Source organism: Lepeophtheirus salmonis, chromosome 6 (genome assembly GCF_016086655.4).
Source record: "Lepeophtheirus salmonis chromosome 6, UVic_Lsal_1.4, whole genome shotgun sequence".
Classification (NCBI taxonomy): domain Eukaryota; kingdom Metazoa; phylum Arthropoda; class Copepoda; order Siphonostomatoida; family Caligidae; genus Lepeophtheirus; species Lepeophtheirus salmonis.
The window spans coordinates 57715963-57729203 of record NC_052136.2 but is presented as its reverse complement, the minus strand read 5'-3'; the positions used below and the strand labels follow the sequence as shown (position 1 = coordinate 57729203).

The window sequence follows — 13241 nt, the reverse complement described above, 5'->3', positions numbered from 1 at the left end:
AGTGCAACAACTTGTCCGAGAAGTTCATCATCAAGTCCTACAAGTCTTTCCGTCGCCGTGTAGAGGCTGTATTTACTGCTGAGGGTAACCATATTGAGTGAGCATGCTCACAAAGGTCGTGCCTCAAAATTTTGTTTAAAAAAATTTCAAAATTATTTTTCAAAAAATGAAATTGTTCACATTTTTCTAACAATCAGTCATTCAGTCCACATTTTGCTTTAGAACCCTGTATAATTTTACCATAATATGGCACCACCAACACTTGTTTTGTAAACAGCCTAATATAAGTAAATAAAGCTCATGCCTTACTGTGTACTAAATCAAAGTTATTAATTATACATGACGCTTTGTGTACAATTAAATTAGTCATTCAGAAAATTATACCATTGGGACGGGAAAAATTCCTGTACAAACTCATAAAAAAATCAATTTGTTATTTTAAAAGTAGCCATTTCTGTATAATTAATTAAGATGTCTTGTTACCTTCATACCTTACTTACTATAAACTAAAAATAATTAGCCTTTGTATTACGACTTAAAAAATATTTCAATTTATAAATCATATGATGCACTATTCAAACTATTTCTGAAATTGATATTTGTACAACAACAACTAATGTATTAATTAATTATTAACAATCTACTCATAAACAATAGCAATTAAATGCCTACTAAACAAATTAAAAAGGCCCTTTAACCGGATATAAAGTACTATTATGGTTACTAATGAAGACGTTTTTAAAGCCATTACATATGTATGATTCCATATAACTTTTTGCCAACAAAAAGATATAACGAATTGCAAATACATATAAATGTGTACTTATAATGTGCAATTAGTTTGAATGAAGAAGCCAAAATCATACACACAAAAGAGATAACCTTTTTACATGACTTATTACAATATTATGAATGTACTAAATAGACTGTTCCTATTTTGTCTCTCATTTTTGCTCAACAACTATCACATAAACTAAGGTGGAATTTCGAGATATTATGTTCAGAGGGGAGGATTTTTCAAATTTTTCAATGGATATAAAGTACTCTTTCAATTAATTTTATAATTCTGAGGACTTGAAGTGTACTCCATGAAAATATTAAAAGATTAGGACTTCTCACCAGAGACTTAAGACTCGACTTTGACTTGCAGTATAAGGAGATTTCCAAACCTTCTTTTATGTTTGTAAAAACAGAGGAAACTACAGATCATTGAGCACATCTTAGACATCTTAAATTATTAAAAATTAGATGGCCTATTTTTTTACTGATTATTTATCAAAATACTAAAGTATAAAATTTGCAATTTTTGACTCATATATACATATTTGCCTAAAAATGGCCAATATCTACCCAAGAATTCATTTTTTCTCTAATACTAAAGAATCCAAAAAGTAGAATTTTAAACTCATTGAAACAAATATGCCTCAAAATGGTTTTTTCGACACAAAAATCTCTTTTTTTAAACTAAAACGGTTTGTAGAGCACATGTTCCCTAAAATGACCTGAAAAACCTCATATAATGAGTATGTTATTTTTTTTATTGCTCCGAGCCGAAAAGGTTTTCTTTTTTTTTTTTTTTTGTAGAGGAAATATATTAATAAATGGCTACTTTTATATACATTAAAATGATTAATAATTAAAGAACAATGTTTTCTCTTACAGTTTTGTAATATATCGATGTGAAAAGAACTACATGAGACGTCGACTTCATCAAAGTTTTCAAATGTCCCCCTCTTCACTCTCGACTGGGGGCCTTGGTGTTCACAACAACAGCAATGCCCATCATGTATCTAATAATAACAGCAACAATCCCAACGGTTCAGCCATCCCTTCAATTTCCGTAAGTGTTCAAACGGATTCCGCACTCATTGCAGCCGCTGCTGCTACAACGAGCTCACATTTGCATCATACATCCCTTGTTGGAAACGGACATGTGATTAATATGGCAGCTCTTCTTACGGGTCCCGAGTCAGTAGGAACAGCCGCAACAAGTGCGTATCATCATCATCACCATACTCTACCCCACTCACATTTCCGAGGAGGAGGAAGTGGCGTGGGACTCGTGTCATCTGGAGATACTGATGACAATTGGACAAATAGTAGAGGGATTCCAAGCGCTCAGTCCTATAGAGATGTTCGAGAAGTGATTGCTCTACCACACATGACTTCTCATTCCAGGGAAAATACTCTTTCAAGGGATCATCACTTGGTAAGTGAGTGATTATAATACGTGATTATTACATCTTATTTTGAAATGTGCTATACCCCTAATTAAGAGAATTCGCGTAATTTCTTATTTCTAGAACAAACTGCCGAAAAGGCATTATGTAGAAAAATACTGGATAACTGAGAACGGGATTAATTAGCACACTTTTTGGCATATCACTCAGCATTCAGAAGTGATATTAAGACCTGTGGTTGACTAATTATAATATTTAATTAATGTTTTAGGGATTAATCCCCATTTAAATATGTTCCATATCCATTGTATTTGATTATTATTTATTGATTAGACGTAAGTAATCAAATCGACTTATTTAAATTTAATTTCTGAACTTGTCCTGCCTTGTTAAATATACATTACATCTTACTGTTACCCATATAATTGACTTAATTTTATTTAATTTTGAAATATTGTATTACAAAATTAAAATTCAAACTGAAAAAATTAATGAAAATCTTTTTTTTTATAATACTATTTGGAAAATATGGAAAAAAATAATAGCTTTTAAATAAGATCTTCGATTTTGAAATGATTAGAACCTTTTTGTAGAAACTTTATTCAACATAAAAAATATTTTATGTTTCTAATGTTTTTTATCAACTGTTATTAAAATTGAATATTCAAGTTTATAATATTTCATTTGAAAATATGGCTCGAATCGAAATAATACTCTAAAAACGTGATTTAAAAAAACAGGTTTTCAAGGCAATTGAAAATATTAAAAAGATTATTTTCGTGTTCTATGGCTTAAATAACCATTAGAATGGCTTATATCAAATTGTCACTGGTTTACATTAGTATTTTTCTCCAATTTCTATAAGCAAATTAATTATTCCTATTTATTATTTGCATACGTCACAAGTTTTACTTATTCAAATGATTTTGCCATGAATGTCTAATGATAATTACTAACAGAAAAGTGATTAGTAATTATTTTATTCGAAGTGTCTTCCGTGGGAGTTTTTTATTTTTATTTTTGTTTTTCATATTATAATAATTGGTCTATTTGTTTCCCTCTAGTTCCACTTCATTACATAGTGACATTTTGCTGGTGTATGCGTTGAAACTTTGGGACATGATTTCATCATTTTTCCAACAAAAACCAACAATTTAATGCATTTACATATTTTGATTAAAATTTTTAAGGGAACATTAATTTTAATCAAAAATAACATAAATCTCATTTATTTATAAATTAAGGCAAAATATCCTTGAGACAAAATGGTTTAACTAAAGATGGCCTGAGGCAAAATAGTTTAAGACAAAGTTGCCTAAAGCTTCTACTTATATATGATGTAAAAAAAATAAATGAACATTTATCTTCTTATCGATTTTTGTACAAGATTGTATTAATCTTAAATCAGCACAAATGATTTATGCAGTGCTTAATTGGAAGTTTAAATATTTTTGATATTATGTTTTAGCAAAATGTCCACATGTAACTTCTGAGCCAAAGGCATACATATAATTCCTATTATTACAAAAGCTTGTCTATCACTCAATTAATTAATTATATCATAAAATGACAATTTTTCAAAAAAGAAAATATATATCTGAAATGGCATTTTTGTTATAGATACATAAGTGATGAGTCATTTAAAATTTAATGGAAAAAGTTGTTTCATGGATTATTTAACACTTCATACGCTCTTTTTCATTTGTATAATTATATTTCATCTCAATAGCAAATAAAAGTCCATAGAGATAGAATAAAATGTGGAACTCAGATGATGAATCAGATTAAAAAATTGCAAATTTACATACTCATCATAAATCGTGCAATATTATACAAATTCATATTTTTGAAATTGAATTATATATTTAATTGATAACTATTTTACTGTATGGCAAAAAATTTTATATGGAAAGGATTTTCAATAAAATGGTAGATTAAATATTGATTCCAGAGCTGGAGACTTGGACTCGAACAAAAATGACTCAAAAACAACTTTTATTCGTTCCGATGTTTTACACTCATGGGGATTTTGGAAATTTTCACATCTCTAAACATAGCGTTTCCAAGTAAACATAAGGTTGGTACATATATTCCAATATATATGCAAGTAAAGTTTTTAACAGCGTTATTATAGCTATATGACAGCCTTATTTGGTGGTTTGTTGATTCTTATTTATATTACCGAGGGGTCCATTAAAATCTGAACTCTTTGAATTTTAAAATTTAACAAGATATAATGTATTAATTAGCAATAGAATTTCAACGAAAGCAAGGCTAAAAATAGATGTTGTCTGAGCTCTCCAAATCATTGATCTAGACCCCCCTATTGGCAATCTTGGCTTCCAGGTGGCGGCGGAAGGCTTGGTACCCACTAATGATGTAGGCCTCTATCATGGCATAGCTCATGACAAGTGCTGAATGAAAATGGCTTTGAGCGCCTCAGTGTTCGGATGAAGATCGCTGCAGGCCTTCCCCAAAAGTGTCAAAAAAAGAACTCAAAAGATTACTTAAAAACTTATTCAAAAGAGTTTGGCAACGGATGCTGATGTCAAAAGGTGCATTTCCACCCTCACAAGGTCTTTTCACTCACTTTTTTATAACTCTTCGGACAGTTTGATACGAAACTCAGAGATCTCTTGCATAGGCCCTCAAGGAATTGAGGGAATTGGATGTGATGTTTTCTTTAAATCCTCCGGATCCATTCTTTTTTCTCCAACGTTTCGGACTTGCTGACGGCGTAAACGGTGGTCCTGGAGACCCTCAACTGCTTGGAGTGCACGAATGGAAATTCTTCAATCACGTTCAAGTGTCATATTCTCGACTTGTACATAAGCTAGAGAGCTCAGTTGTTGTTTTTTTACCTAATTGTTTATGCTTTAATACATCGAAATATGAATTAATTTTAATAATCACTCATTCTTAATTAATTATTGAATTAGTAAGTGTTTAGATTTCAATGGACCACCAGGTACCAGCTGAACGTTAACATAAACTTAGAAGTTTGTGTATAATTGTTTTAACACTCTCAATTAGATATCAATATTCTAAATTTTAAAATCTCAATATACTTTAGCTATCTATTTGCTAAATGGTTGGCTGACACAACATCAATTACGTACCATTTCATTTCCATAATACTTATAACTAGGAATATGCATTTCGTAGAGCGCGCTCTAGCGTGAGGAGAAGGCAGGAGATAATCTAATGGTACTACATAATGAATACCCTTCTTTACTTCATATATGATTTTGGAGAGAGAAAATGTATTGCCCCTATAAAAAGGAGAACCTTCAACATTTAAAATAGCATTAGTATTGGAAAATATTAAAAATTCAATATTTAATTTGTTATGCAGTTTAAAAAAAAAATCACCAAAGTTAGCATTCATTCATATTTTAGCGAGATATATTTATACAACATCTATAATTACTCTATCACGATTCAAAATAAATGCTTTATTAATGGATTGAAAATGGTTCAATAAGTTGATTTAAACAAAATAATGAAATTCCATGAGAATTTATTCAAAATTGTAATCTTGAAAAACGTACATAATATGGACAACGCAGGGTTACCACCGAAACAATCTATGAAAAAATTAATATAATCTTAAAAAGAACAATTGCAGCTACCGTTTCTCCTTTTTTAATCAGATACTGCTATTTTATTCTACGTTTTTCCCATCTCAGCTTATATAATCAGACTATGATCCATTTTGATATTTTTCTTCTTTTCTTGAAATAACAAATAATTCAATGTATTCTCTGACAAAATGTAACTATTAAATAAGTGTTAAAACTCTTGTAAGCTGTAAACAAGGAGTGCCCCATATGTGTAATCCATCATAATCCCAAACAGAGCTTAAATGAAGTCGTTACATAGTGTACCTAATTACATACTTTCAATTATGACAGGGTAGAAAAAAAGGGAGAAAAACAAGAGCAGAGTTGTTGTAAAGACGAGGCTCCTTGTACGTACATGAACCAAATATGTGCATTGTAAAACTTTTTTAATGGGATAATACTCCTATTTATATGTCGTGAAATTAATTAATTATTAATTTGTAACATTATGATCGTTTGCTTTCATTCATTACCCTCTTCAGTAATGTATATGTGTATGTATGTAATATCTATAGAGACAGCCATTTAAACCGAATAGAAAAGGGGCGGGAAGGGGAGAAGGGAAATAGGAAAAGGATCTATTTAAAAAACGTGAATAGTAAACATGGGATGAAGGAGGAATCTTATCTCTTTAGATTAAGCCTATCTAAAAAATTAAAAAAAAGAAACTTTTACACCTAGTATTATGTCTAATCATTCAGCTCGTAGGAAGAGTGCATTTCAGATATATTGTACTCAATTTAAATCACCATTTAAAGTCTTAATCATAATTCAAATTAAAAACTAAAAATCTTCTAGGTTTGTTCTACACGTGAAGCAAAATGCTTTTAAATTTCCATTTAATATTAAAATTCAGTGAAATGAAAGTCTGGGCTCAAAAGATCAGCATTCCACGGTTCTTCATGAGTAAAAGATCCCCGGATGAGTAAGACAACCTTCTACTAAGCTCTTTCAGATTACCTTTGTTTAACCTCTTATCGCCTAACGCATTGTCATATACTCACTGATCGAATGAAGGACAAAAGAGGGATCCAAGGGAAGATGCTTCTTTTCTCTATAAAAGTCATTTCGTTTATTTTCTAATGAAACACTCTTCACTGTAGATTGATCATTTAGCCAAAAGGATAGTTGGATCTGCTAAGATGTTCAGACAGGGTCCTTGTTGTCTCCAGAAGCAATAATGTGACTGCTATTTTGACATTGGATATCATCAGGAGTGAATGCTTTGCTATGAATCCTAATTTTTTTAGTGTTGGCATCAGAATCAACAAAGATGTTTACATGGGTGTCCTAGGAACGGTTGTTGTACCCTGTATGAAGACTGTGGCTGCTGGCAGGACTTACACATTCAAGCAAGACACAGTTGCAGCTAAAGCATGTTTCTCTTTCAATGGTTGTATGGAAATGAGTCATTGGTCAAAATGGAGTTTGTACACATTGAATAAAAATGTTTTGTCTACATCTCTTTAGTAAATTATATAAGTACTTTCTTTTTATTTTTTGAATTCAGATAGTTTATCTGAAACAGTCTGTATCTATGTTCATTACAACTCACATAATAAAAGATTGAGGTTCAAATGTATCATAATATTAATATTAAAAATGGTTTGTTGATTGTCTAATGTTTTAACGAAAAGGAAATGTTGCATACTAGTGACATGTGGTACAATACATGGGATGGAGGAATGATATATTTTGTTATTTTTTACAGGCTTAAGGATGATAAGAATTGATAAATATTCATTCATGACATGCATTGTATTCAATTGAAAGGACAAGCATATAAATGTTTATTTACATCAACAGCTTGTTGATGAATCCATTTTGAAAATGGGTAGACATACTTTGCTACAACGTATATTTATCCCCATACATAAATGTATTACCAATGGGAAGTCCGCTAACAAAATAACATCATGAGGCAATGACGGTCTTATGAGAATATACAGACTGTTTCAGATAAGGTGTCTTTATAAATTACCATTGTAGATTAATTTATTGTGACTTTATAAATGACTTTAAAAAAAATTTATAAGGGTAATTCTTATGTTGAACAGTAGTGGATTTTTATATATTAAATATTGTTAAAATTTCATCAATGCTAAAAACTGTATGGTTCCTATAAAAATCTCAACCTACAAATAAAAATTTCATAACTAAAGTTAGACATTGAACATTTTTTATGACTTATGAATAATTTTTTTCAGCAGCATACTTTTTTTGAGATTAGTTATGTGGTAGGTTTAAAAAAGTAACAAAATAATACATTAGTCTATTAAGTGAAAAATAGACAAAATTTGACTATTGGAGTTTGAAGGTCCCAAAATCTCTTTAAAACAAAGAAAATCTGAATTTATTACGGCGATATCCTATGAACATTTAATTTATATTTCTTCGTCAGTTGTTGATTTTTCTACTTTTCTTGGCTTTTTATTGTTTCTGAATTTTGATTGATCAAAGACAATTTCGTATTAAATAGTGAACCATCCCCTATTATTATGAAGATTAATCCTACAGTTGGGAAGAAATGGGCTAACTACAAACTGATATTGGACCTTTTTCTCCCTTGTATTTTATTAAAGGAAAGATTTCAAGATGCAATACAAAAATATATTTGTAATATTAGATCCGAATTCCAAATAGGTAATTATTCGACATATACCAAATTTTAAACCTAGTTACGCCACTGAGTTTCCATCAATTGAAAGGTTGATTTGTAATTAATTAATGTAATAAAAATCATTTATTTCTTATAAAACCTTTCTTATTTTGAAAGAAAAGTTTGATACTTCCCAAAAATTATTACACAACTCTTAAGTAGTTTTAAATCTAATTGTTTTCTAAATTTACATATGATAAGTTTGTACTTCTGTTTAAAATAGGCTTCAACATTGATAAATAATAAGAAATGATAGCTAGAGCCTATAATAATAAGTTATGACCAAACACTTTCTACTTTAAACTTCTGCTATCTTGTCTGTTGAAAGAAGTTATGTTGAATAGCTGAACAGGAATAATTAGTAAATAGGTTTTTAAAAATGCTCTATTCATTGTTCCGGTTTTTTTTTTTTTGGGGTTTTTTTATCCTTTGATCCTTTTGATAAAATCTTAATAAACAAAATGATCTATCCGTCTCAAAAATCAAAGATGAATCAATCTACTTGTTGTACTAAATCATATATTAGTTATTAATTAATAATAGCACAATAAGTGTCATATATAATCTATTATTTTGAAAATAAATAGAAAATAGAATATATGGCTCAATTTTAATTATATTATACTAAATAATAATATTTTTAGAATGAATTACATGAATGAAAGCGGATGAAAATATATTTATATAGTCATAAATGTATTATAAAATTAAATCATTTGGATTTTGATAATTTGTACTCAAATATATGTTCATCTAATTAATTGTTATATTAGCAAATAATACGGTTTCAAATCAGTCAATAAAATACCAATATGGAATATAAAATTCTTATTAATAGACCATCAACAATGAAATTAACGTTATAATTACAATTTAAGGACGTGAATGCACTAAAACCATTGTTATAACTATTACTATTTTAGATTTTAGTGTCAAGATAAAGAAAATATTTGGCCATGCTTAGAAAAGTTGAAATTGGTGCATTTTTAAGCGTGCAAGGATACAGTTGTAGAATCTATTTGCAAAAATTGGATTTCTTGTAAAAACACATTGAACAATTATATTCTGACACTCCTTAAAATGAGTGCACTTTCACTTATTTAGTTATGTTATAAACTTCAGTATTGTATTCATTAAGACACTAATAAAAAGGCACCGAAGTAAACAGTTTATTACTTTAAGTTTTTCAAAAATTACAATCTAGGACTCAATCTTCATTTCATCTCATATTTTTTTCTCCTCAAAGAATAAAAGAAAAATTAAAATTAATTGGTACATATGTTGTACGGTCAATTACATCATTCTCCCCAACTGTTGGGATTTTCTTTATCTTATAGCAGTTAAAAGACTAACAATAAATAATTAAAGTTCAATATTAATCAAATTGATAGCTGACAAATGAATGCAAAGAAGTTGTTCAAGTCTTTTCGGATACTATTGAGAAAATACAATTCAGTGCTATTTTTTTTTTTTTTTTGTTTTGTTTGTTTCTTTATATTTCGTACCAGTTTCGTCACATTAAATTTCGTCTTTATTTTGTCAAGAAAATAAGATTTTTTTAGCCAGACGAATTATTCAAATAAAATTATTCGCTGTATCTCTTATTTTCATCAAAAAACATTCTTTGACGAATACATTTCGAAATTAATACTAATTCAATTGAATATTTGAGAAATATATTTAAATATTTTACTCAACTTAATAACGAATTACAAAGATTTCAGTAAAATTTCAATTGTGTTTTCAATATCAAATAAACACTATCTTTACTTTTCTTTTTACTCAAATTTGTTTATCTTAATGAGGAGGGGGGGGGGGATGTTAATACCTTAAAGGCAACTTTTTTTTGACATAGCAAAGGCTAAAAAGCTCTGAAAATCGGGCAATACATTTAGCTTTTTGAGCGCCAAAGCTCTTAATGCCCATAAATTGAAATGTGCGTAAATAATTCATGGAGAAAACTTGAGAGTAGAGTTTTGTCCTCTGTAGCTATATATGCTGCTTTTTTGTTAAAAATATTGAGGATGGGCCGTGATACCTGGGATTATTCTATTGACATTGTCAAATACAAACTATCAGATTCAGCTCGATACATGACTAGTTTTAAAAAACTTGTTTGGAGCTATGAACGCTTTCATCGAGGTAGATCAATGGATTGATTACTATGTTTTGAAATATTTAATATATGATTATTTATATAACTTTAAGTTCATCTTATTGGAATGTTTGATTATTTTTAGGGGTAGGTCTTGGGTAGGATGTCTAATTTTAACTTAAATTGCTTATTCATGTTAATTTAACGCAATTCTTCCTAGCATTCTATATTATTTATTTTATGTATTGTATATATATGTATATAAATCTACATATAAAAGCTATCGGAAAACAATATGGATAGTCCCATAACAAAAATAAAAACCTGTCCAACAATTAAATAATAGTTAGTCAATGCCATCACTTTCAGCAACTTTTCAACAATTGTTTATTTAATAGTAGGAATATACAATGCTTAGTAGAATATTTAATTAGATTAAATTCTAAATTTTTAGCTTTTCGGGAGAACAAAATAAAATTAAATGTTCTTAAAAAAAGCCATAAGTTAACTTACATAATAACTCCATTTTTATACCACATTCTTTACTATGCTATTTTTCATATTTATAGAAACAAAGAAGAGACTATTTGATTGTGCAAAAGGTATTCAAATTGCTCTAATAAAATAGTTTTTTCACATACACAAAATCAAACTATCAATAAATGGGCAAAAACATAATGCAAGTTAATAAAATATATGCAAAAAAAATATTGAGAAGGTTTTAATATATGTATGTAGTTTACATTTATAATAGACGTGCAAAATATTTCTATTTTATCTCTTGTATTATACAGATATATATTTGTGGCAAGAATTTTGTGGGTATGCACTTTCTTTATAGGCTTGACTTTCAATACGAATGGAAAAGTCACAAATATATTTACAAGACGAAGACTCAAAAATTGCAAAAATTCTAAAACCCGTTTTCACTTCTAAATATTTTTATTTTTTCAATTTTGAAGGAAAATTTGATAATTCAACAATTTGTATTCAATCCCCTTAATTCTAAATGATGTTTTCGATACGGGACGAATAAAATCACAACTGGCCTTGAGGAAGTCCGAGAACAAGTTGTTCCACTACTCTGTGATCAAGGCCTTCAGGGCATCGACATTCGGATGAGAAGTACACATATTTGTCCCTAGAGAACATACTCTTTAAACATAGCAAGACATGGTACATGAGGACCTTTGAGTAGACGTCCTTGTGGACTTTCTCGTTGGACTTTAAGAAGTAGAGAGGCAACTTGCCATCGTCATACGCCACAACACCGAGGAACATGACCTGAACTAGATGTTTGGTTCTAAAGGTTCCCTCGACCTGAGCTCTTGATTAAGCCAAGAAGCGAGCATTTTTCCTCTTTAGAACAGTGTCCACTATGAAGATCTTCTTGTCGGAGTAAATTTTGTACGTGGAGGAGATCGCATACCCTCTGCTATTTTGCTTGTTGCTCGGACATTTTGGATCACACAAAAACAAAAAAAAAACATTGAAGCTTTTTGTCAGTTCTTTCGAATGACCCAATTACAAAATTGTCAGACTTTTAGTACTGAGGCCAGACAGCCTCAAAGAGGATTCTAATTTTGGAGTCCTCACTCTGTATTTATAAATATAAAAAGATTTTGTTAAAATTATGTTGCTATCAATTTTTAAAGAATAGTTTCCCACTGCGAATGTAGATGCACACGAAGTTTGATATTATATAAAACTATGATGTGTCCCTTGTATGAATATTTTGCACTATAAAATGGGGTATTCGTATAACGCAGTTTCAAATACCGTGAATTTCGAATAACGCAGTGTTTGGAATCTCTGACTCCCCGTATAGTGGGTTATATTCACCTTATTTCGTGTTTTTGTATAATATGATAATAAGCTAGAAAAAAACTATATATTAAGGTAAACAATATTTTTTGTTGTTGTTGATGAGCTCATTCATACTATGCCTATATATTCATATAATGCAAGTGTATTACTTTGCATATGGAGGAGTGTCCTGTAAGTATTTGATTTGATACCTAGACTTAAAACTTTTGGTTACTGATTTATAATACAAACTTGCAATTATAAAGGTTACTGAATAAATATTAGTTTAAGATCTGATTAATTAAATTTTACAATATTAAAATGACAGGATTAAAAATCAAGTAAATACCTGACTAAGATAAATTTTACAATTATTTTATTAAGTATCTTGTCTGGCATACATTATTTTAAATAACTTATGATTAATAAAATGTTTTTATTTTCTTGACCATACTAAAAAAAAGGAATTATAGTAAAAAGTGGACTTCGAAAAATAATTAATCCCATTTTACATACCCTGTTGTCTTTATATAGACGTTCTTACAGTATCTTTGAATCACAAATTGACAAGGTTGTGCCCGGTTCAGGGTTTCTATCGGCCCCGGTCTCGGTTCTTTCATTTAAACAGTTTCTGGCTGCTTAAAACAATGGTTTTCAAAGTGGGGCCGTGAGGGGATATTGGGAAGAAAGTTCAACTTTGTCCGCTAGATCGATAAGGACACAACCTTACAAATATATGTTTATATCCTTAGATACAATGGATAAGTAAAATTACACCATATATTCAATAAATATAAAATACATATAAAAAAACAATTTATCAACTATAATTGTTACTCAATTAATCACAATTAATATTGGTAAAAAATACCATAAAC

The 13241-nt window shown here is 29.5% G+C and overlaps 1 protein-coding gene across 1 annotated transcript in view; it reads left to right on the top strand.

The window, feature by feature from the left end:
* The window catches only part of LOC121120764 (uncharacterized), a 143024-nt gene that overhangs the window by 84672 nt on the left and 45111 nt on the right, over positions 1-13241 (top strand). Inside the window, exon 3 of the mRNA XM_040715624.2 lies at positions 1663-2209. Coding sequence (XP_040571558.1) covers positions 1663-2209 — 547 coding nt within the window. The remainder of the gene's footprint in view (positions 1-1662; positions 2210-13241) is intronic.